The sequence below is a fragment of the Mercenaria mercenaria genome, chromosome 5 (genome assembly GCF_021730395.1).
Source record: "Mercenaria mercenaria strain notata chromosome 5, MADL_Memer_1, whole genome shotgun sequence".
NCBI lineage: Eukaryota > Metazoa > Mollusca > Bivalvia > Venerida > Veneridae > Mercenaria > Mercenaria mercenaria.
Genome location: NC_069365.1, coordinates 50,347,663 through 50,373,529, shown reverse-complemented (window position 1 = coordinate 50,373,529; position 25,867 = coordinate 50,347,663). Strand labels below are relative to the sequence as shown.

The window sequence follows — 25,867 nt, the reverse complement described above, 5'->3', positions numbered from 1 at the left end:
ACTCGAGAATTTTAATTCGATATAACAAATGGAAAATATATAAAAACAGTCAACAAAATAAATACATTTTACAATGTATACATATACACGTGAGACATTCAAAATACAGTCCAATTTCACTGACCTGACAGGGCGAGCATTTATATGTTCAAATGAATTAAATATGCAAATGCCAAAGGTTAGCCTCATCCTGTACGGTCACTAAATATGCACTTTACAAATTTATAAATAATCGGAATACTAGTATATGAGATTTTGACACCTCAAAAAGATATTTATTTTAATATAATTCTGCTATCGTTGATTGTAGACATAGTTGCTCACATCGACTCAAATTAACACGCACAATAAATAGAAAATAAATTACTAAATGAACAGTTACAAAAAGTTTACTATTCCTGTAAAAGTATGTTTTTTTGTAAAAGTATTTTAGCTTGTTACATTGGCACTCTAGCTTTTCCGCCATATTCAGAACTAAATAATTGTCCGTTCATATTCTTTAAATTATGAAAAATAAAAGTAAAATTGTTTGTAACTTTGAAATTTGGACAAGAAATGTCACTGCGCTTATTTATATATTTTAAATCGTTTTACTCAATGACAATTTAAAAAAAGCAAAATTATCCAGAAGTAAAGTCAAATAGTCGTTTCTGTAAGCCAGTGCCTATACAACATTATAGAAAAGGCATGACAGAAAACACTGTGTTTTTCCTCTGTCTTGACACAGTTCAACGACATCTTGGTGTAAATGTCGATGTTAAAGAGACCTTTGTTTCACAGAAATAAGTACTGCAGATCACCATTGCAATATTATAAATGCTTGTCCAAGTAAATAACCTAATATATAGTTTTGCAACAACGGTTAATAGTACGCTTACACAAGTAAAAGTCCAACCTTCACGTATTTTTTTTAGTAAAATGGCCCATGCAAGCAAGTTTCAAAATCTAAATTAAATAAAGATTGTTTACCTTGGTACTGAATTCAAAATAAATATCACATGTATTTCGAATCATAAACTGTCTCGTTATTGTCTTTAAAAATTGAAGTACTGGTATAGAAAAAATAAAGATGAATTAAAGTGGAACAGAAAACATGACAGATATATAAAGAAAGGAATCATTATAACAGAAAATTGAATACAGCGTAAAATTTACCAAAGTTAAACCGACAGCAAAAGGTTAAAACTTGAGCATTAAATATGAATTATTTTGTAATTCATTAAATATCTGGGTTGCGACAAGAAAACCACTTTAGTTTACCGATTTATTGATTCCAAATGTCTGCAATAGTCTTACCCTTATGCTGAAATTCACGGGCAAGTCTTATATTGGTAATCTTTTAAGACATAATTGAATCGAACTTTAAATACCGTCTTAGACCATACTTTTGAAAGAACGGCATTTCAGGATATAGTTTTGTTAAATGCACGAGCCGCAAACATTAAGAAAAAAAATATTGCACAAAAGTTAGGTAAACATTATCTCGTTCCTATTTTACTAATACCAAAAGAAATTGAAACGAATATAATGTTACAATGTATTAAACACGGATGGGCTGTGAATAACTAGGTTTCAGTTTTTTGAAATGCTTGCTGACTAGCATCCCGCTTGAAACTGACTAGAGTTGCTTGCCCCTGACATAATATTTAAAATAAATCAAGTAAAGTATGATTTAATTGTAGAAAATAAAATCATGTAATTTAATCAAATTGCATACATAATCATGGCTTTACATTATAGAACATGGAAAATTTTATAACAATGCATTTCTGGAATGTCTGAAAAAATACTTATAACTTATTAAAAGGACCTCTGCATATCTAGAAATCGATAGAAAAAAAATAGTAAATGATTAAATCAGTAAATAATCGTTATATTTCTCATTAGAAATATATATATCTAAATATAAAGCTTCATGGTTTTTTTTATATACTCTATTCGATATGGACCGAAAATCAATATTCGAAATACAACTTTCAAAGTATAAATACTTGTAATTTTGAGCTGTATTTGTATTTGTCCTATGATTCTTCTTATATTCTACAGTAACATATGTAACATAGAAATAGTTAAAGAAAATAAAAACAATGCTCAACAAAAACACTATACTTCAAATAAATTGACTATGTTTGATTAATTTAACAGAGATTGTGAAGGCAATTTGTTCTAATGTTTCAATTTTATATGTACTTATTTATCTATTTATTCATTTATTTATTTATTTATTTATTTATAGATTGAATAGAATACTATACTACGAGATAATTTCGATTTGTTTTCAATATTAGAAAGAAGATGTAACTGAACCGGAAGTAAAGATCACGTGATATGATTGTCACGTGACTGAAATAATAATCACAATGATTGCACTAGCCATTGCACGTTACAAAATAAATAAAATCTGACAAATAATTTGATTGTTCATATTTACATTGTCATGAGAAATATTTACAAGGTGATTATTGCATGTATTTGCATTTAAATAAAATCTCGCGATAAAATTCGTTATTTTTACTATTAATATCCAATGTATAATCTCTGAATTTTCCCGGATGTGAAAACAAAAGATTCAATGTCCAGCGACCGCGGAAAATTTCATTCGTTTTTGTTTTTGTCTCTGATTACAAAACCAAACACGCACCACATTTTTCTTCAAGTCAAGTTTTTCTGCTATTTGAGCAATTTTCTCACCCGACGGGCGCGGTTGCACAGCGAAATATGCTTCGAGCGAGCGCTTCTCTGGTGCAGCGATAGATGTCCTTTTTCTCTTTTTATCTGCCGCAGAAATTAGTCCATTTTGCTCAGCTTCTTTCTTTTCACGTGCAGCCTTTTCGGCTTCTTCTAACCAAGTCTGCAAAATTGGTTTAAGTGCGATCATATTGTTATGACTCAATGTTAGAGATTCGAACCTACAAATTGTACTTTGACTCAAACATCCAACACCGGGTAACTTAAGATTTGCTAAAGCGGAACCGACATCGGCTTGAGTCACACCTAATTTTATCCTACGTTGTTTGAATCGTTCTGCAAAAGCCTCAAGTTCCCGTGGGTCGCACTCTGTGTCGTGCATAGAGTGGTGTACTTGGTGATGTGGCGGCATATTGTGTGGGTGTGGGTGATTCATGGGATTCTGGTGGTGTGTGTACATCGGGGGATACATCTGATGATGGTTATGGTGCGAGCTAACAGGTGCCATATTGTGATGGTCCGGCATCCCCGGAAGCGGCATGCCAGTGTTTGTAGTCAGCTGATCAAGCATAGAGTCCGGCGGACCGAATGAAGGAGGCCCGTGCATCTGCATCTGCTGTCGCGATGGGCCTGACTGATGCATGCCAAGATCTCCGGCCGTGTGTCCGTACAGACCATCATGTTTCATGCTATGCTGAGGGGACTTGGATATATCTACGGCGGCCAACGCTTCGGCTCGAGCCAGTAACCCATCCTCAAAGCCCCCAAAGAAATTGCCCTGCAAATAGAAATGCGATATTTTGAGATACAAATGACTAATTTGTTCGGCCTTTCTGTCAATACAAAAGATGTAACGAATAGCTGATAAGTAACATCATCCTAGAAAATAAAGAACGCTCATGCACCTGCTTTTATAACACTTTGATGAACTTTTTTTATAAATGAATGTGCATGTAGAGTAGATGACACATATCAGCCCGAACACAACTTGCTTTGACATTAGGAAATTGGAACAAAAAAAATGATATGAGTGTTTATGGTATTCCATGTCTGCATATTCTTTGTTAATATGGGCTTGTGTTTCAATTTGTTATTCATGTTTTGTGCTTACTTGTTTTAGTTATTAATAGTAAAAGCATTAAGCTTCAAGGAATATAGGTTGTAAGAATTACAGAATGCCATTTTTCTACCGGTACAGATATTCTTTTTTTAATTACAGACAATATCATACCAATCTGTTTCCATTTTCTAACCTTTTTTTTAAGTTAAGTTTGAAAATATCTTTTGATTTATTGAACATAACCTATGCCAACCTTTCACTAAAATATTTTATCTAAAAATATTTACTTCAAATGTAGAAAACTCACAGCAAATATATATAACGTCACTGAATAATATATATATAAATTGTGTATAATAGCGTTACATCCATAACTTAATGTCATGCAATAACAGTTTGTTTGTTTTTAAGAAAAAGAACTTTCAGTTTGTTGGCGTCGGTACGCATTTACTATACTATGTGTAGCTATGCATGTATTATTGCACAGTATACTATGTGTAGCTATGCATGTATTATTTCACAGTATTCTATGTGTAGCTATGCATGTATTATTTCACAGTATACTATGTGTAGCTATGCATGTATTATGTGTGTATTTTTTTGTTAAATCTAATGCATAGTGCTGTTAACAAACATAACTATATAGCAATTGTTCATATTTTCAAATATGAAATTTGGGTCTAGTATAACTTTAAATAAAAGTCAAATATTCCCAGTATGGGTGTTTCTAGTCCGAGAAAATTGTATTTACATATATGCAAAACTGTCCAAAAAAATAAAAAATATTTTATTCATATAAAACCATCACTTCAATATATTTAATACAAATAAATTCGCCATAAATTTTATTTTAATCAAGGAAAAAACGGGAAAGAAATTCTAAAAATACAAGTAAGATCATTGCAGATCCGGTTGTAATTAACGCGAGACGACATGAAATGAAATCGGTTAGAATGAAGGTCTCTATAATTACAAAATATGATGTTTAATCAATATTTAACATCGACCTAGCAGCAGACACGATATTTTCACCTTTATCTGGTCACGCGAAAATATTTCACGCAACATATGTTGAATAGAAAATATTTTTGTCGTCTGCTTTTATTTTCGCAGTGTTAAATTTTACTAAACGGTGTCAATTTTCAAGCGTATATACAAAGAAAGCGTAACCTTATTTCTGTTGTTTATTTTTTTTTTAATTTGTATCTATTTCTGCGTATTGTTATAAATTATATACCAGGCGTAATAGGAATATAATAATATCGTAATTTATCACGATAAAAGAACACTTTAAAAAGCGAAAAACAAAAAAAATAAATTGTACGTAATTTAACAAAGACCCAAACAAATCTTTATTTTCTTCTTTGAGAAACACTTAAAACATGACAAAATTCATTTCTTTAAATTGCTTGCTGCCGCAAATACATTTTCAGGCACTTTTCTACATAACATTTTCGCGCGTAACAAAATGTATGGTATCGTCTGCATCGTTTGTCAGCCATGAGCCGTCTGGCTCCGTCACTCTACATACGTTTTATTCAATTAAACTGGCAAAAAGTGTCAAATTATCGAACCATCTTCGTATTTTCGTCGTTTTCTTTACAAATTACAACTAAAGCTACCGAATATTTCATCAAGAATGGTTTTAGAACATTTTAAATGTTGTTTGCTGTCTAGTAAAAGGAATTTCGAAGAAATAATTTATTTTAAATTCATGTCGGATTTTAAAAAAAAAAAATGTCTCTTTATTTTTGTCGTTAATCGGATTGAAAAACGCCGGTTTAGTAGTCCAGTTTCAAAATTGTTTCCCGTGAGTATGAATAATTCAAATGCAGTAAGATATATAATGTATCTAGCTTAATTCATTTTCGATACCTGTAAAATCAAAACTGAAAGTTTTCCACTGTTTCATTTCTACAAAATTAAAAAGTTAACAAAAATAAAATAATGCCATTCTATTTTGCATTAGTCATATACATGTACCCTTTATATGATCAAATTCCGTTTGACTGAAAAGAGAGAAAAAACTAAATATTAAATAAAAATCTAAACTTAAGTTTACCGCATTAATAATTTCTTTAAGTATTTTTTTTTACCTGTTAACAACTGAATATGAAATAAGCATATTTAGTTGTATACAACTAAATTTCAAATTCACGCTCGCGTAAAATCAAACGCGCATATACACTGATTTTCATAATTAAGAAAAACATATTTGCCGGTGAACTACATTTTGCATTTAATCCTAGTACGTTGCATCAACAAACAATGCCACAAATTAGCATTCTTGTACAAGTTACGTATAAATCAATTTAATTTACCCTCGCTTAGTGAATTTCATGCTTAAGCAATCCTGAAAATTACGCAATTCAATTAAAATCCTTTTATTTCGTTTAACACAATCCTTCGTGGCTTAGGTTCAGGTCCACAATGCCTCCTGCCCGGGCATTGTAGAAGATAAAACCGTACTTCATAAAATATGAAACACGGCAAATAATACCGATGTCGGCACAGAATAACTAATAAAGGTGATTAAAAAGCGGGAGCAGAATACGTTTTCATTTATTCATGAATCTGTGGAGACGACAAAATTGGCTAGAAATCATTTCGTTTGTTTACAATTTCTGAGAGTATAGTTAACCGTACGTACCGCTGATGACGTCATACATCTCATGCGTTCCGGGGGTCGGTACGGCGGGGAGTAGCGTCCAGATATGTGTCCTGGGTTCAACGGGGGATGCATTCCGACACCGAAACTTTGTTTAACAACGTCCATAATACTTTGCTAACATAAACTATCACACAATTTTAAAAGTTGATTTTATTTCTTTAAATTCCAATTTCCAATTTTTAAGATGTATCCCTATCAGTCTGAATACTAAATGAGACTATCATCGGTTCGGAAATGAATATAGCTTTTTCCGATAGCGCTTCCATCAATGGAATTGCACCTGTTTTGGTCTCCAGTATCACGTGATCAAAAATTCATCACCAATAATGGACAGAGTTTCCCAGTTTCAACCAATCGCAAAGCGAGAAATATCAGCTTCCATGCGATCTTATGGTTTCTGTTTAAACAGTAGTTTGTTTAACATATTAAAGTTTAGTGTTGCTATAAAGAAAACATTTTCGGCGACGTTTGAAGCAACCTGTTAGTTTTTTAATTCTTTGATAAGGTTTAATTGTATAATTGCATGAAATTCGCACCCGAATGACAGATGTTAAGTGACATACATCTGGCGGATCACTGGAGCGTGGCGGGTTTTCTCAACTTTTACTGCAACACCGGCTGTTTGTCGGCTGCTTCAAAAATATTCTTACAACAAAATAATTGGATAATAGTCGTTTGTTTAATACTGCAACCCGGTAATAGTCCAATATTTATTGTCCGATTTATTTTTGGCAGTCTATTATTTTCTCGTTAAGAAAGTTTTCGACATTTAACATTTGGATACTCTCGGGCATTAACAGTTGCAATGTGGATTGATATCAAAGATCTCAAAAAGATAAAACAAAATTTAATAAACAAGAATAACAAACCAGGAAATAAGTCTTTGTTAAAGTGATTTTGTTTTCTTAAAGCCATTCAGCAAAACATACCCTTTAAATTAACATTACAACCACAGTATTTTATACAAGTGTTTTTTTCACGGTAAAACCATACTTATTATACGGGTCATTAAAACTGTACAAACAGAATCGTGAAAATGCTTCGCATATCTGTTTAAAGTATAGCTGCAACATTTTAACAAGTTATTGTTGTTGCTGCTCCTGCTGTTGTTGTATAACAGGCGATGATTTTTTTCAACTCTTTATGACAAAGTTTTGTCTAAAGCCTGATTTGATTGTTTCTATAATTGTTACACGAAATGGACAATGTTTAAAACAATGAATATCTAGGTTTCAATTAATAATTGTCATTATCTATCATAAAATCGATGAGTTTTGATTTCAACATGCCCAGCAGTTCTTGCGCTGCCGTGACTATGTTCTTAACACCAGAGGACATGTTTTATTGTGAAATTTTTCAGTTTATCTACTACCATTGCCAACTGTAGTCCCATAATCCTTTGCGATTTTACGCCGAAGTTAGAACAGATAAAAATCTTCAAAATGGCGTTAAGGGTCCCGGGGGTTCGGGGAATCAATTCATTTCACAATTTGGCATTTCAAACAAAGCGCCGAGTGGTTAATGACTTTACTATCTCAAACAATAGCGTTAGATATAAATTACACCCAAACACGACATTTATATAGATATTATCTATTTTTCGACAATACGTTACCCTCTGGAACACGTTTGCAAACATTTGAAAATTAAATTTTACGATTATTCATTTTAATTCACCGAGGAAGGCGGTTTTTGTTATCTACGCACGATTTATCCAGTTAAAAACTGAGCACCCTGAATAAAAAATCAGTCAGTCGTTTTAAATAACATATTGCGTGTCCTTATCAACTTTCACTTTCCGAAATTTTGCGGAGACTATTTCTCTAATATGTACGTGTATAGAATTGCACTTACAATAATTATGTTCTATAAAAATGCCCAACAAAACAACTTTTTATTAAGTCGGTGTAACGATTGTATACACTGCTTCAACATGTTTTCTAAATGTTAAATGCATTTCGTCACACTTTTGGTATGTCACATGGAGTGTGAAAATCATGTAAACAAAGTTTCAAATGTATATATTATAAAAAAGAAATAATGAACACATCAAATGAAATTAGTTTAATGTTTAGGGCAAGTAATTCGACGTCTTGGCGAGTATGCTCCGAGCTGTGCAATATATATTGAGTCTTTATAATAGTATCATCGGTGTACATACAATATTCGACTATATTATACATTAACACGGTTAAAACAACAGTACACAGCCGTATGTTACATCAAATAAAGCATTTTAATAAGCTAAATTGATTTCTTTTCAACTTCTAAATTGGTCCTAAAGCATAAAACTCCTTTCCTCGTTCTATTTACAAAACTTTCAGAAAAAAATGAAATTAGTTGTACGAACAACTTCATTCATGAATATGTTATAACGGTGTGAATCAGGACAAGTATTTAGGTTATGGGAAAACCCGAGCTCGTTTGTGTTAAAATATTCATAATGTTTTCATATTTAAATATTCATTCGATTTCGTCTAGATCAAGCTGTATATAGGGTGTCTGCTTCTAGCTTATCCTGTATACTGTGTTGTCACTGCGAAATTTGTCAATATTTTTTCTTTTGCTTTCATTTTTATTTTTTGTCAGACTATATACATACAAGCGGAAGGACGGGAATGGAAGAATATGACATGAACAGGGAAGAAATTGGAAAACACAATACTTTTTCACATTAACAATCTGAAAAGAAGTTAGTGATGGGAGAAAAGGTAAAAGAGATGGTCATTATGTAAATATGAAAATATGCCCTTTTAAGATATTAAACAGTGCTATAGAAAATAATTTCGGAAAAGATGTAAACAAAGAAAGACTAGAATCTGTCTTAAATATTCAAAAGGGTTAATATAAAATACGCGGACACTATTTTTAAAAAAGGTAAAGTACAAAAGTCAAAATAATAAAGAGAATGCGACGTGAAACGACAAGAGTGGTAAAGTAAATGAAATATAAATATCATAAAATATTCTGCCGAAATCACAAACATAAAATATCATAAAGGAGGAGTTTGAAATGAATATAGTAAAAAGTATATGCGGAAATAAACTGGCTGAAGTAGAACATCTCTATGATATTGCTACGATCTAAATGGAAAACAATGAAAGTTGTAACTTAGAGAATGGTGCATGACTGAAATCGAGAGTGTTAGACCCTGAATGGGTCAAAATTTGGAAACATAGATCGCATGAACAATGATGTGTATTAAACAAACAGAATGGGTACTTGAAGATAAAAAAAGTTCCCATGATAATAAAAATCCTGTCAGTAAATAGGAAGGAACAGCACGTTTTCTATACTGAAAATCTTTTAAAAATGAGAACAAAGCTGGAAAACAGACATGTAAATTAGGACCCAAGTCGCAAAAAAGCAATGTGAAAGGGAAAAGAAATAAAAAGGTTTAATCAGCACCTAGAGAAAATATATAATTAAATTATACGAACAAGTGTGGCGTATCTCATTGAACTACATGAGGTGTACCTTAAAAAGCAAATTCTCTAGAAACGTAAAATCGTACCCGGGTGCATCGTACAAGCGACAGAAAATAAAAATACATTTGAATTTTGTTATTTACATAACAGTGGTTGTGCTCTATTACAATTTCCGATAGAAACTATCGAATTCTCAAGTGGAATAATTAAATAAATATCCTCAATTGGAATGCTTGCAGGAGTATTTGCACACCCGATCAATTAAAACGGTTCGTAATTTTCTAATTAATATGTACATGTATCAGGTCTGTTCTCTTGTGAGCGTTTAGAAACGAATTATTATCACCTTGTAAGCTATTGATCGGAATTCGTGTTATTTAAATATTTCTTTACGGTTAAATAGAACGCTTTCTAAACAAATAGTTAATTTCTTTGTTTAAATATTTAACTCTAGCGGTTTCATATGAAACTATTCTTGAATAAAGACGCATGTGTAAACAAAAACACGCAGACAGAAAGTATCCTTGATCTGTGCGGTAACTGACAAAGAGTATTTAAAGCTACTCTTTCGGAAATTCTTAATATTATTTTACATTCATTAAGTATAAAATGAATGTCTGACATCGCATGAGAACCGTTTTGTTTTTTAATATTTAGTTTATACTAACTTACTTTTCAGTCAATTCTGGCTCATTTAAATCATACACGAGTCCTCTTCCATTGATGTTATAAACTTATTACAAGGTATTGTTGTTACCCATGTGAGGCTCGAACCCAAAATGATGGCATTGCGCGTCATTTCGAAAATGTTTCAGAGGTTTTGCTAATTTCAAAACCTTTCTTTTTATTTTACTTGGGGACCACAGATACAAAAGTCCACCTTCAAAGCACTAACCTTAACGAATAATGAAAAAGGGAAGCTATGTGCTTTATTTTTCTAATTTTTGCATCGTTTGTTTGCAATAATCAACTGTAATGCGTTTGATCTGGAAGTGATAAAATGCGTTTGAATTCGAATAAGACGTTCCTGAAGCCAAGTTATGAAACTGCATTTTCCTGTGCCTTCAAGTGTTGTTTCTTCCTGTATGTATGTCACCAAATTTATGATTCAAATGTCAAATTCACGATGCATTTTTTTTTTTTCAAATATGATAATTTGTAAAATCTTAACCGACGATCTGAACTATCGCAATAAGCATATTTTTATTATAAACAAAAGACTGAAAATATCAAAGAGCTGCATCGAGTTTACAATAATGCGAGATGTGAAAATTCCATAAATTTTTCGCCAGTCCATTTGTAGGCCTAATGTCTATACTTTCATATACGATTTTAGCCTGGAACTAAATTCCATAATAGGTTGTGACCACTGAGAGCCGACGTCGAGTCTGAACTAATCAAGAACGACCGCTATGACACGTTCGGTGCTAGCCATGAATAATTTATTCCGGATCTAATCGAATTGGACACACAAGACAATAGATCGCCATTTATGTCCGTCATTTTGAAATAATGGTAGGTATAAGATAGTAAGATATGTCTACAAATTCTATTGTTCTGGAGCTTTGTCTACGTTTTTGTTGGAAATGTTATGCATTTTGGAAGCTTAATTCACTGTCCCTCCCGGTAGAAGTCTAGATGGTTCGAACTTCGGTAGAGTCAGCTGTTGTCAGGCATTGTTATATTTTTAACAGAATTTATACAATGACTAAATATAATAAGGTACGGAAGAGTCAATACTTGTGTGATATCGTCAATGTCGAATGCTAACACTATCTCCAACCTGCCGTTGTAATAGGGACCTGAACCTAACAGAGTTATCTACAATCTAGTACAACAACTACGTTAAGATAGCAGTTTCTTGGGAAATAATTCAAGAAATTGTAGATCTTCTTCAAGTTCTTGTAATTTAAGCACATGAACGAGGAACTAGATTAATAGAGCACCTGTGTCTACACTTCGAAGAACATCTACAATCTACTAGAAGTCTGTTATAGAAATGGGGCTCGCATAATTGTTGTAATTACTTTGGAATCTCTCTCGACAAGACGAGACAGGGTATTCATTTCAATTAATGCCACGTCTGATTATGTCTTTAATTTGCATACGAAAGTGGGTGCCGTATTTTGGTAGACTTGTCGTATATTAAGTATTGCCGTCGGAAAGGGTTGCTCTTCAAAATGAAGGTATAGTTGCCTTGAAAATTCGTATAATTATGGTTCGGCAGCTTAGGATGGGTTTTATTCTAAATTATTGTTCTGCAAACATTGTGGTGACTTTTGTTATTAAGAGCCTTTATAATCAATGGGCAACTACTAGAGAGACTTGGTCCGGATACAGATGACAAGTATATATTGGTCAGATTTGGTTCGAGTCTAAGGTTCCGGTATGAATGTCCCTGAGGAATTGAACGTTTTTTTTTTGTTTTTTGTTGTTTTTTTTTTGTGTCCTTTTTGACGGTTCAACAGCCTCAAGCTTAAACAATGTTATAAATTGATAATTTTAGTAAACGTAAAAACTCTTCGTAAAATTACTAATATCACCTTTTAAAATTAGTTTTAGACAACAAAAAGAAAATCTTAAGCACTGATTTCTCTAATTTTCAGTTTTCCAATCAAGAAAATGGTTCTTCTTTTGTACAATGTCTCATAAATATCAATCTATTAATTCATTAAGCGCCAGAAACCGAAATGACCAATTTCTTTCCCTTACTTAAAATTTAATTCATTAAAAGGTACTTTTCGCAAATAGATTAACGATTCGTTAATTGGACAGAACAATTTAATTTCAATCACAGCTTAGTTAATTTTAAAGTGATAATATTTACTCCCCTGAGATGTAAATCGAATTTAGAATAGAAAAGCACTGTCTTTGAACAGATTTCATTAATTTTCTAGTTAAAGGTATTTTTGCTTGTTTACCAGCATTTTCTGAAATTCTATCTCAGCTTTTCCACACTGCCTCCGGCAATGAGAACATCTTCGGAAACAAAAAGTTACCATTGGAACAACGTAAAATGATCATATACACAGATAATTTTACCATAGACCGGACTCATTAGCTCAGATATAAGGCGCTGGACTGCGAAATCAGAAATTATCAACCATTGCTTTGCACACGGCACACTAAAGTACCAGGCAAGCTTTCAGAATTGGAACCTATAGCACTATCATCCGACTAAAATCTGGAGGAAATGCCTTTATGGTTTAAGATGGACCGGTGGTCTAGTGGTAACACGCTTGACTGTAAATCCAGAGGTCCGGGGATCGAATCCCGGTCCAGGCACTGGAAATTTCTGAGGTGCTCTCGAGTGTCTCCAACTTAACTAAGAGGCCTGTACTGGTTCTTCCCAGGAGAGATGGCTTCGCGTGTATCGGTGCTATACATCGGACACGTTAAAGAACCAGACTATTCGCAAAGAGCTAGGACATGTCTGTATCTAAAAAGGATTCCTCTCTACCTCTTCTGTGGGCTTTATCTCACTCTGTCCCTCTGGTCAGATCGCTCTCTGTCTGTACTAGTAGAGGATGAATTTCGCGCCCTTTAAAGCGCCTTTGAACGCGTTTATCATGAAAAGTGCGCTATATAAATCGGGTATAATAATAATATTCTCTGTGAATATACAGTCAAACCTGTATTAAACAGTCAGTCAAGGGAGCGACACAATCCGACTGCATAACAAAAGTGGTTGCTTGAAACAAGTTGAAATGAGAACAAAACCTCCATTTGCACAAGTGAAGTCAACTGACAGGCATCTTAAAGCAAGCGGCTGCAAAATACAGATGACCACTAAGACAGGTCCAACTGTATAACTTTCTAAGATTCTACACGCAGGTGGGCGCTACATTACTAAATGATGGACTGGTTAAGGCGAATTATATTTTTGAGCACGATTTATATTGTGAGAGCTCGTGCTGAGGCCTCGGTCTGGTGCTTTCCTCTCATTCCTGTCATTGTCATAACAAGAACTACCTAACGAAAAAAAACTCTATCCCAAACGAAAGATGTCATGATAAATTTGCATTTTAGGAAATTGAGAAAAAAATCAATCAATCGAATTAACAGCAAAATAATAGTTCATTTGTTTTAAATCAATTTATTGTTGTGCAGCAGCCGGATAGTGCTAGACTAGTTCTCAGAAGTTTACAAACCACACGGAAGAGCAGCCGAACTACGGGAAAGAGACATCTGGTAAATGCCGAGATTTTAAACCGTTATGTGACGAGCCGTTGACACTGTAATTTGAATGACAATGCAATTTTCGACCATAAACTCTGTTTGAAGTTTCGGATGAACCTGCCATTTTTGATATGGCTAGTTTTATTGGTTTAACATGATCTAATGCTAGTTTATCAAATCGATCTTTTGGAAACAATGGAGTATTATTAGAGGAATTAAGTCTCCTATTTCTATTTTCTCTAGAAGCAAATATATTCGGTTACAGAATATTAACAGTTAACAAAACATGTGTTCTCCGATCCGAATTGTTGCAAAACACGACACTAATCGAGTAAAAAACGAGTTGATTTTTTGTGACAGAAGTAAATTCTCTTCTAATATAGAGAAGTAAACCCCAAAGAAATAAAAAAGCAAAATGGCGTGTAAAAAATAAACGTTTATACAATGACATGACTCACTATATGACATCTTTTAAGTAAACAAAAATTCACAGTATGTTTTAACTCATATAAAAAGATTAAGGAGCCATCCAAATGACGAACGGGACTAGAAAAAAAAGAAACTAGAAGCTTGCAGGCAAAAATAATACGTTGCAGTGTTGATTTCCATTTGCGGAAACTCACAATTGTTTTCGGATATGCAGACGACAATTTTATTTATTATTTGTGACAATTTTCCGATCAAAGTTGTTCTTATAAGAGACTCTATTTCCGGTCCAGCACGTGAACAAATGGCTGATCCCATTTCACGAAATGTAGAAACACGTAGAGATGAAATTAATGTCAGAATCAGTTTGTTCTTCTCCTGCACGCTTTTCGCACGCGCATGAGAGCATTAGCACGTGACACAATAAAGCGACACCTTCCGTCTGTATTAATGGCGGACATGATCTAATAAAAGTGCGGGTAAATGGCGTTTGTTTGAGCATAAGACAAGAGAATTTGAAGTTGTTAATGTTTTAATGGACGGAGTGACAGTATATTACACATGACGACCTAGTGTTTTCCCGGCTATTTGATGTTATTATTGTGTTGTTTACGAGCGAGACAGCATGGGAACATACATTATCTACAAACACATTTAAAAGCACAAAATCAGACAAGTTCAGATCTTGAAATATGTTTTCATATTGTAGGAAATTTATTTTCATACGTCTCTTTGCAGGTTTTGTTCACTCCAACATTTAAACAAAACCAGCAGAAAATTTCGCGATACCATTTCTGAAAAGTATGCCTACCGGCTGATATTAGTGGTTCTGAAAATGTGAAAAATGGAGAAAATAGCAGCTGCCTACAACTGACAATATGCAGTGGGCCAAAAACATACGTTTGCCGATGACATGCACTCCCGATGTTTTCCCATCCCCCAGGGAGCCCCACTCTACAATCATTCTCTTCTGTGATGTTTGTCTCATCGTTCATTAATTTGTGGCCAAATGTTATTGCTGGGGATCGTCAGGGGAATTGATTACTGCTGTAATTGATCAAATTAATCTATTTCCAAGTACTTTCATCCATTATAAGGAGAGCTGAAGGCATTTTGTCCGTATTCTGAAAACTTGGAAATAGAAGATGTAATGTAATGTTCGCCGTGGTGACGGCTTTTCTCTCCGAGAGGGCTTAAATGGCCTCTAGGCTGTAATGTTAGAATGTCACTGGTGTTGATAACTGCATCTTTTCATACATTTAATGCGTTTAAATGCCAGTTTTCTGATATCTGATAGCGGAACAGAGAATCTTGCAAATTTTGATATTTCGGAGTTATGCATTCATATGTTAATGTTAAATCAACAAAAAGAAATTGAATAAGTTTTATTATTGAATACAACTGTGCCTGTTTCTATTTATTGTTCTCGCTTAAAGTTACAACTTTTTCCCTCATATTTTTCGGTAACCCGTTCAGTCTCTCTATCTCTCTCTCTCTGCTGACTGATTGGCCTTCCGTCCATCCGTCTTCGTATGTGTATGAGTTATGCAAAGTCTTTTATTTTTGTATGAATATATGAGTTAATAGCGGTAAATCCTTCAAAACAAGCTACTTAATCTTGCTGGCATCCTTTATCTAACACAAGTTACAAGTTATGTTTGAGTTCATTTTACAGTATCGTTTATATTTCAAGAAATGATGACTGAAATTAGACTCGAACCTAAGAACTACAACTATCTAAGACGACTCCCCTTGTCCTCAAGCAGCTACAGGTGCCATAATAACTGGTTTCGCCATGTTATTTTCTCAAGTATACACACTCGCTTCCATCAGCATTATCAACCAAAACAAAATAATGTGGGAGAGAAAAAAAAACTATCATCTAGTGAAGGCAGAAAAAAACATATCAACTGCGTCTTATTCTCCGTCGGCAAAAAAAAATAAAATCTTGCGAAAATTCATCTTTCTTAATTAAGAATACCTTAAACAAACTTAGAGACCATTAAGACCTCAGTCGCTAATTTGTTTAAGCTGGACCAGCATCTTAAAGCGGCCAATTTCCGCCGATGATTGCTAAATTGGCTAATTCTGTTTCCTACCATGATAGTGTATCCGCGCAAGTATTGATCATATCTCTGCCACCCCGCGGTTAAATGACATTGTCGGGGAAATTATCTTGTAAAGAAACGGTGAGAAAATAATTGTAACATTCTTCATTTTCGAGAGGACGCTTTTGAAAAACATGTGTGAAGTTAAGAGTTCAATATGACAAGTGAGTGTCCCCGGATCTTTCTGAAATTACTACAAAATATGACGAAGTGCGCGAAAATTGTATCGCCATTCATCAATATTAACAGATAATTATAACCCGCTTTTGAAAACTTGCTGAGATTTGAGAAAATCTTAAACATCCGTTTTTGCAGCACAATTATTCATCTTTTTCATTAAAGTATTTCAGTTTTTGATGTATGGTAATGAATTTCAGTGATAGCATGAAAGGGGACAATAGAAAAACTAACGGTCAAAATGCAAGGTCATTGTTCAAAATATGATTATTCAGCGTTAAAAGTATACTTTTGGTCTATCAAATGCTGGACGTGTTTTTTGCTACATCTGTTTATATGCCACATCGGTGTAATTGTTGTGATGGTTGATACTGGTGGTGCTGCTGGTGGTGGTGCTGGTGGTGGTGGTGCTGCTGCTGCTGATGATAATGATGTTGTTGCTGTTTATAATGTTGTTGCTTCGTGAGCCAGTATTCTGTTTCCAGTGCAAAACTTGGGAATTTGAGCTTGGTTACGAAGCTCTCTTAATTCCGGTATCTGTTTACGCATGAGAACAATTTGAAATAGTCCTACACGCCAACCCTAGACTGATTTCTAAACGGGATTTTTTTTTACTACTAAGCATCATCAGCGCCGCCCTTAAGCAATTAATAGTAAAGAATTAAGAGACCTTCTATAGTTAATGAATACACGCCAAGGACATAATTATAAAAATCCATCATCGTTGCAAAAGCTTTTCAAATTTTCAACAAATTTTGGTCGGAAACTTTTTTAAGTGACTGTGTTTCAAGCCAGTTTCTTCGCAATAAAACTGTGCCAGGAGAAAATGTCAATCATTTGGAATCCTTTTTGTCGCTATCCGATGGCACAATAAATTTACATTGGTAGAGTGCCACGGACCATCCTGCTGTATGCTTTATTGTTTTCCGATAATTAGATTGTTATTGCAGCGCAAGAAATTTTAAGATAGAATCAGAGGAGTTGTTTCCCTTGCAAGACGAGCGGGACAATCGAGGGAGGTAACTTGTACAGGCTAAATCGGAGCTATACCGGTTGTATTTAATTCTATTTCGTCCTGTTTATTTTCATATGTAAATTTCAGTCACTGATGTTGTTATGCTTTTCTTAAAGTACTTCCTTAAAAATATATTACTAAGGGCATTTAGGAAACGTACAATTCAGTGTCACTTTGACAACAGCAATGGTTCGTAATACATTTATATACCTTATACCGATTGAGACCACTAAGACCACGAAGATGGGGCTTTTGATGATGATGATGATAATGATGACGACTATGATGATGATGCCGATGGTGGTGGTGGTGGTGGTGGTGTTGGTGGTGGTGGTGAAGATCATAGTGATGGTGATGGCGGTGGTGGTAGTGGCGGTGATGATGATGGTGATAATGATAGTATTGATGATGGTAGTGATGATGATGGTGATGATGATGATGATGATAATGATGACGACTATGATGATGATGCCGATGGTGGTGGTGGTGGTGGTGGTGTTGGTGGTGGTGGTGAAGATCATAGTGATGGTGATGGCGGTGGTGGTAGTGGCGGTGATGATGATGGTGATAATGATAGTATTGATGATGGTATGATGATAGTATTGATGATGATGGTGATAATGATAATGATGATGATGATGGTAGTGATGATGATGGTGATAATGATAATGATGATGATGATGGTGGTGATGATGGTGTAAGCGATGGTTAGATAGGAAACAACATTCATCCCATTTCTAACGAAATATATAACATGAATAAATATAGTTATACTGTACCTTGCTAGGCCATAGATACTGATCATGTTCTGGTCCTGGTCCGAGGTCTCGAACTCCACCTATGGGACCCAGAGGCTGAAAATACAGCGATATTTGGTTTTTACACGAATTACAACTACAAACATAAATGAAAAATGGTTCATACAGTCTGTTTTAACATCTTAACATTTATGAAATGACACCACATTTTTGCCTCCTTAAGTAAACAACACACATCTCATAATGTGTACAGTTTCTTGCATTGTGTCAGTCTGTACAAAACATGCAAAAGAGAGGCTGGTAAAACTTTTGTCCTAACATGGTGTTCTTTGGTTTTATACCTGTACTGGCGTGTGCAGTGTTAAGATCAGTTTTTTAAGCATAATTACGATTTTTCCTCTTCAGATGTTGAAGTGTGCGGGATAAAAATCGGGGCTTTATGGTCGAGCTAATTATTTTAAAAAAAGCATTGACACAAAACTGCGGTATTATTAAGCATGTTCAAGATTAGTCCGTGAACATACGAGAGCGTTTGTTCACCATCCATTTCATTTAAGAACTATCTAAGATTAAAGGATATACTGGCGCGTGTGTGGCACACACGTTAACTATTATCTCCTAAATTTAGCGTTGTTAATTGTTTTAAATCGGCTCTTTGCACGAGCTTTCTTTGACCATGTGTCGATTCACAAAATTAAACCACATTCATCTGATAATGAAAGAGGACTATCAAATTATATTTGATACGGACGGAAAACTTCCCCTGTATTAGTCTTAAATTACTATAAAGGTTAAAAGCTCGAAACGTAAGGGCAATTTCTGTAATTTGTATTAAACTCTTTTGAAGCTGTTTTATGGTATGTAAGAATTACTATCTGAACAATGAAATTTGAAATAAAACATAAAATCGGACCCAACTTCATACATATACGCCGAGAAAGGAAGCTACAAATCGCAAGCTAATTAATGATGCCAATGATATAAACAAAAAGAATAAAATCACATCACTTGCTTTATACATTTTCTTTTCACAAAGTAAGTCTTTCTCTTCTTGGGTTAAAACATTCAATTATATACATATGAGCCACGTCATGAGAAAACCAACATAGTGGCTTTGCGACCAGCATGGATCCAGACCAGCCTGCGCATCCGCGCAGTCTGGTCAAGATCCATGCTGTTCGCTAACGGTTTCTCTGACTCTGATTGCTATAGGCATTGAAAGCGAACAGCATGGATCCTGACCAGACTGCGCAGATGAGCAGGCTGGTCTGGATCCATGCTGGTCGCAATGCCACTATGTTGGTTTTCTCATGGCGCGGCTCATATATCATGCTGTTTGAACATATATTTTCTCATACTCTCTCTCTATATATATATAATTCTATTTTCATGTTCTTGTATCATTCTGGGATCCTGTGTGTTTGAAAGGCATTTCGTTGATGTTTCTTCTTTATTTTCTCACTGTTCTCTGCCTCTATCTGACACGCAAACTGGCCTCGAGAAATGCTCAGTCTTTGCTTTAAAACAAGCAATTTTTGCTTCTTTACAACGTTTCAAATTGTTTTTAACTTGAATTATACATTTTAAATCATAAAACTAAACACTTTAAACATCAGTTAGTATCTTGGTAAATACTTGTACTTGGCATGTAACAATTAACACAGAAAATCGAACAAAAACACAAATACATGTAAACAATATAATAACAAAACGAACGACAAATCTTTACATGTATGGCGTACTCTCTGGGTCAAAAGTAATGTGATGCACCAAATAGTAATAAAATTGTACGAATGCATGTACAATTTTACACCTTCAGGTACGAAAAAACAACCTGCAAGTAAAAAAATATGTACCTGCGAGAGTAACATTGTACCTGCAGGTATAAATTGTGTTTGTAGGTGCAAATAGTGCCTGCTTGCAAGTTTTGGTATAAAATTGCACGTGCAGGTGCAATCTTATACCTGCAGGCACCACTGCAAATTTATACCTAGGGGTATAAAATTGTACTTGCAAGTATGATATTGTACGTTTATATATATATTTGTATTTGTACATGTAACATTGTACTTACACGTATGAAATTTTATATGCAGATACAAGTTGTATCAGTGCACTTTTGACCCAAACGGTACGCCATAGACATGAGAGTGAATGTAACGCAATAGTTCTAAGAAAAGTTAAAGCAGCAAGGGTATTTGATCGTTTCTCTAATGCTTCTTTCAAGAATTTAGAAACTTTGAGAACTGAGAATGTTAAGCTTACTATATTAAGTCTACCTGTTCGTAATTTCGGCTCTCTAAGACTAGATCGTTAGAAAGTTCATCAGCTGTCTTGAAAATGTATCTCTGTGTAAATTGAAAAAAAAAAGATACAGTTTTTTTTCCTTCATTTTCGGATGTATGACTATCACTTTGATCATCATTTTGTTATGAAACTGATCTTGTCAATATTTGTACAAATAGTACCGTCAGTTTTAAGGTAGCGTAGCAGACCTGTTATGACAACAGGCAATTTACGTGCGGTGACTTATTTTCGTATGCTGTTTCGGCATCCCTCGGCCATAACAGACAATTGCTTGTGCATAAGAACCGAAGAATGCCGAAATTGCATACGGAGATTACGTAAACGAACGGAAAATGCCGATTGTCATTACGGGTCCACTACCTTAACTGAATGTTTCGATAGTTTTGTTAGAATGTGTTCTGTCGGTTGTTATTTTTGTTGTTGTTTTGCAACAGTATGTCACAAATACGCCGGCTTCATTCAGTCTAATTAGTGTTCCTGGATTGTTAACCTGTACTAACGTAACTGGTAACTGCAAACGGAAGTCAGAGCCGGACCTTAAACGTAACTGTCTTTGGTCAATCATCGCGGAGAGCATAGCCTCGCCTGAGATTTGAACCTGCGGTCTCCTCCTTAGAGCTGCTGTGCTCCACCTTTTAAAGATAGATATTTGGTATTTAAATAATTGACAACATTAAGTTTGTGCGAAAAATTTGCTCCTTTTTCACTATTTGCTGGTCGCTGCAAATTATAATTATGAAAATAAGAATTTCTTTCTTTAAGACATCAGTGCGTTAATGTTACACACATTTTTTTACATTAAAGTGTTTTTTAAAGTTTTAATGTTCATTAAATATCTCACTGATTCGCTAAAATCATCGACATAGCCTCGCGCGAAATCTTCAATTTAATACCGTCACGTGCCGCCACGCGCGAGCACGCGCCATCCTGCTGTTACGTTAAATAAACTGTTTGGCTACTATCCGGGATTTATTGTAAAATAATTTAGTATTGTATGGGTAAAATAGATGGGTTCAGATACAAGTCGCTCTCAATTATACTGTCATTTGACCGGGATAAAGGGTTTAATTTGCCCTTTAGTATCAAGCACGCGCTCGCACGACGAAAGGCCATAAAATAATGGGTAATTTGTGTGTAATTTTAAAAATTGTTGCAAAACACAGGCAATAAATCATTTTCTTCAGTAAAAAAAAATAAGAATAAGAGGGAATATTTAGATAGAAATTAAAAGCTACCCTTAAAGCATATATTTCAACACAGTAATAGAAAAAAAATTAAACGGGTACTTTAAATGGGAATCAATTTACCATAACGATATATTCAACTAAAGATATTTATCACGGAATCCTATTAACTTAAATATCCATCCATGCAAATAGGTTTTCAAAATAACCTTGTTATCAATTATTTTCAAAATAGTGCGACCTTTGTATTGGTTTCGAGAGATTTAAGGGAAAAAAGACTATTGTGGAATACATGTATATAAGAAAATTGGAAATCAATGAGAAATCTATCAAACTTTTACAATAAATAATATTGTATATTTCCCGGCTAATTGTATTTCGGATGTATGAATAATATATGAGTGGGACAGAAAGTAATCATGCACGTGCAAATATGTGGAAGTATGTCCAGTATATATCAATTTCGACCCTGCTATTGATTGCAATGAAATTATGTTCTGAAAACTTCCCTATACTTTTGTTTCTTGGCATTTTTTTATTCCCAGGTTCTAAAGCGGCGTACTGATGAAACTCATGATATACTGTTACTTTTTCTAAGCTGTTATTTACAAATGTTTTCAATTTTGTTTTAAAAAGCTGTCTTGAAATATTAAAAGCTAGTCTTTCACTTAATACCTCCTTTCCTTTGAGGCATCCATCATTTTGTTTTCTACATTATCTTTGTAATTATATATTTTTTATGATATCTATCTTTTTACAAGGAAAATTACCTTGTACAATACTAAAACGCCATTCGAAGATTGTCCTTTTGTTGTCAATATTGAAAGAAATATTTGAAGAAAAGCTGAAAGTTATGCAATAGATATATTCTAAGGTATGTCAGAATTTGCAAAAGTCAGAATTTGCAAAAAAAAAATGGATGAAATTATTACATGATTAAAACAGACATTAAACGTGTCTTTTTCAATGATACACTAGCATTATTTCGCGGAATATAAAAAATGAAATCTGTTAGCATGTTATGAATTTATGTACTGCTGTATGTATACAATAAATTTATTCAACCAAATGTAACTTTTCTGAAAAATGTGTTAATATAAATAAATGCACAGTTATGAAATTATATAGCCATGTCATCATGACAACCTGTCTATTCTATTCTGTTCTGTTTGCTTATAGCAAATGACACTCATTTAACCCCCGATTCTGACATAGAAGAAATAGAAGCCTTTTTTATCAAATAAGGTTCAGCACTACTGCAAATGTATACTGAAATTCTTTGTTCAGTTTAAGGTGATTGTGTCCAGTCTAACAAAACGAAATCTTAATGCATTGATTCTTACTTGTGTAGCCGTGATCATAAAACACCACGACAATTCTGTCCGTGAACATAAACCCTAAATAAGAGTTATTTCATCTTTATATTGTCAACTTTGAAAAAAGATATTTTAATGTGCCGAGGGCATTTCTACATGTTCTAAATGTAAAGTTTACTATTCCCCTTTGACGGCTACCTTAAAGGTGGATAATCAGATTTTGGCCATGTAACGGATTTGTTCGAAACTTAGCATCTGATCATTTACACTCATTTATGTTCACTTAACACTTAATACAAATTAGATTTTCACTGGAGGTATTTTAAAAGTTCATTTCCTATCCTGTTTGCCAACCAAGATAGAGTTATTTATCATAAGTATAATTTGATGAACATATTTTTGCCTAAAAAATAAATAATATTAGACAATATTTATATATTTGTAAAATATTGCATTAAAAAATGTATTTATATGGAATTCATTAGAAACGCAAGTTTGAAAAATTATTGTTACCTCCCTTTGCCTATCTTGGTTGCGCAACCAAGATAGATTGGAAATAAAATGAATTCAGAAGTAACACACAGCTTTAAAACTTGCATTTTGGTTCAGATTTCAATAGTTGATATGTCTATCAAATGCAAATGTAAAAACTAGACATTGTATTGAAATAAAAAGAAATACCCAGCTTTTTATACACTTTCATATTAAAGGGGAGTAATTACAAAATTTTATAAAAATAATAAAATATACATTTCAACTAGGAATCTAACTCTATGTAATCGGTCTTTTTGTTCCTTAAATAATTCTCTACCAGAATATACAAAAAGTAAAAAATGTCATTAAATGTTGATTAAATGTGATTGACCACCTTTAAAGGTATGTCTCAGTTTTCTCAGAGATGTAAGCAGACCTACATATTTCAGTATATCATTATACGGTAATGAAAACTTTACAAATTTGAGTGCAAGCCGTCATTCGTCAAGATTTCAGCTTTATTAATACTTTATTGTTTCCTCTGCTGAAAATATCCCATACCGTGACCACCTATATGATAATGAACTGAAATCGTAAACCATAGATACTAAATATTATTTTTTCATATATCACATAATCTATATAATCAGGCAAATTTGTTTCGAAATTATTTAACGTACTGTATTGTACCTTCCGTTTTAACCAATTTTCATTTTGGACTTAATGGTTCATCGCGATTTATATACTAAATTGTCCGTATCAAGAATCAGAGGTTTTCTATCGGAGGTGTTGTCTTTTAAAATATATTTATTTTTTTTTTTGCCTTATATGATAAATGTTAAATACAATGATTGCCAATGACATCAATTTTTTTTTTTCGAAAGTATTGTCTTATTATGCAACTGTTTTGTAATAATCGGCGGTCTAACATTAGTTTAATATATTCTTCAACATAGATTTCGGGCAGACAAATATCAGGTCACAGAGACTTTTTCTGAAAAAATTATAAAAATGCCTATCATATAAAGAAAACAATTGTCAGTAATGTATAAATAATTAAGAAAAACGAAATTCGCGTTAGAGTAGGTATACAATATATAAACGTGAAAATTATCTTTTGACATAGAATATTTGATGCACAAATATTCCATATTTTTGTAATAAAGATTCGGAACATTTCTCTCTGATGTAGCGTAAAAATAATCATTTATAACATAACACATATTTAAGATATTTATTTAGCCTTAATTTTAAGAAGTGTATTGAGAATCACAAAATGTAATATTCGAATTGTATTTATTTAAGGAAAGGCTCCCTTTCTGTAATCTAAATTGCTTTTTTTCTTTAAGTATTTAAAATGACGATTAAAAACATTTTCAAATCTTATTTTAAAGACACAAAAGATAGTTATTGTAAATTATGCATTCTTTTTTAAAAGAACAAAAAATGTTAAATTAAAAACAAAAAAACACACGTACTGTTTGACCTAATGAATATTTTCCAAAACATGAATTTAATTATTCTAAATTGATCTGCTTCTAAGTTGTTTTCCTTAAATTGTACCTCTAAAAATAACTTTAAATATAGAATTAATGAATTCAGTGCATCCTCAGCTAATCGTCTATTAATATACAGTTTAAATATTTACCGAATTAATGGTAGAAAAGAGCTATTTAGAATTTATTACTCCGTAAGAATGTATAAATAAATAAAACGATTCTTTCAGGTCTGCTGTGAAAACAGTGTCAGACAGAATCAAAATTGCATAGTATCATTCATAAGAAATGAGAACGTCTTGGTGCTGAGCCGAGGAAGATTTTTGCTCATTAATTAAGCAGAAATTTACTTAACATGTGATTAATAATTAAAAATGACCGGATGATTAAGAATACGACACTGCATTTCTTACCTGGTGGTGGTGATATAGGCCGTACGACGACATTTATTTAAAATTTTAGCACTAATTCCGAAATATTTTCGAGTAAAAAATACTAAAAATGGTAACGCGGCATTAATACTTATAGCATTGTTGAAAAGCGAAAATATGGTATATAATGGCTTGAGCTTCGTGGTACT

The 25,867-nt window shown here is 33.4% G+C and overlaps 1 protein-coding gene across 3 annotated transcripts; it reads right to left on the bottom strand.

Moving 5' to 3' along the window:
- On the bottom strand, positions 1 to 25,867 carry LOC128557032 (brain-specific homeobox/POU domain protein 3-like). Of its 3 annotated transcripts, XM_053543488.1 has the most exons (4): positions 25,701 to 25,867; positions 20,790 to 20,858; positions 18,532 to 18,606; positions 1 to 3,466 (listed from the first exon to the last, which is right to left on the bottom strand). In XM_053543488.1, the coding sequence occupies exons 1-4, from the start codon at positions 25,731 to 25,733 to the stop codon at positions 2,570 to 2,572; spliced, it is 1,074 nt and encodes a 357-aa protein (XP_053399463.1). In that variant the 5' UTR covers positions 25,734 to 25,867; the 3' UTR covers positions 1 to 2,569. The 3 variants fall into 3 exon arrangements, with proteins under 3 accessions (XP_053399463.1, XP_053399465.1, XP_053399464.1); XM_053543490.1 differs by lacking the exon at positions 20,790 to 20,858 and having other exon boundaries at positions 25,701 to 25,866; XM_053543489.1 differs by lacking the exons at positions 18,532 to 18,606; positions 20,790 to 20,858; positions 25,701 to 25,867 and adding an exon at positions 6,399 to 6,647.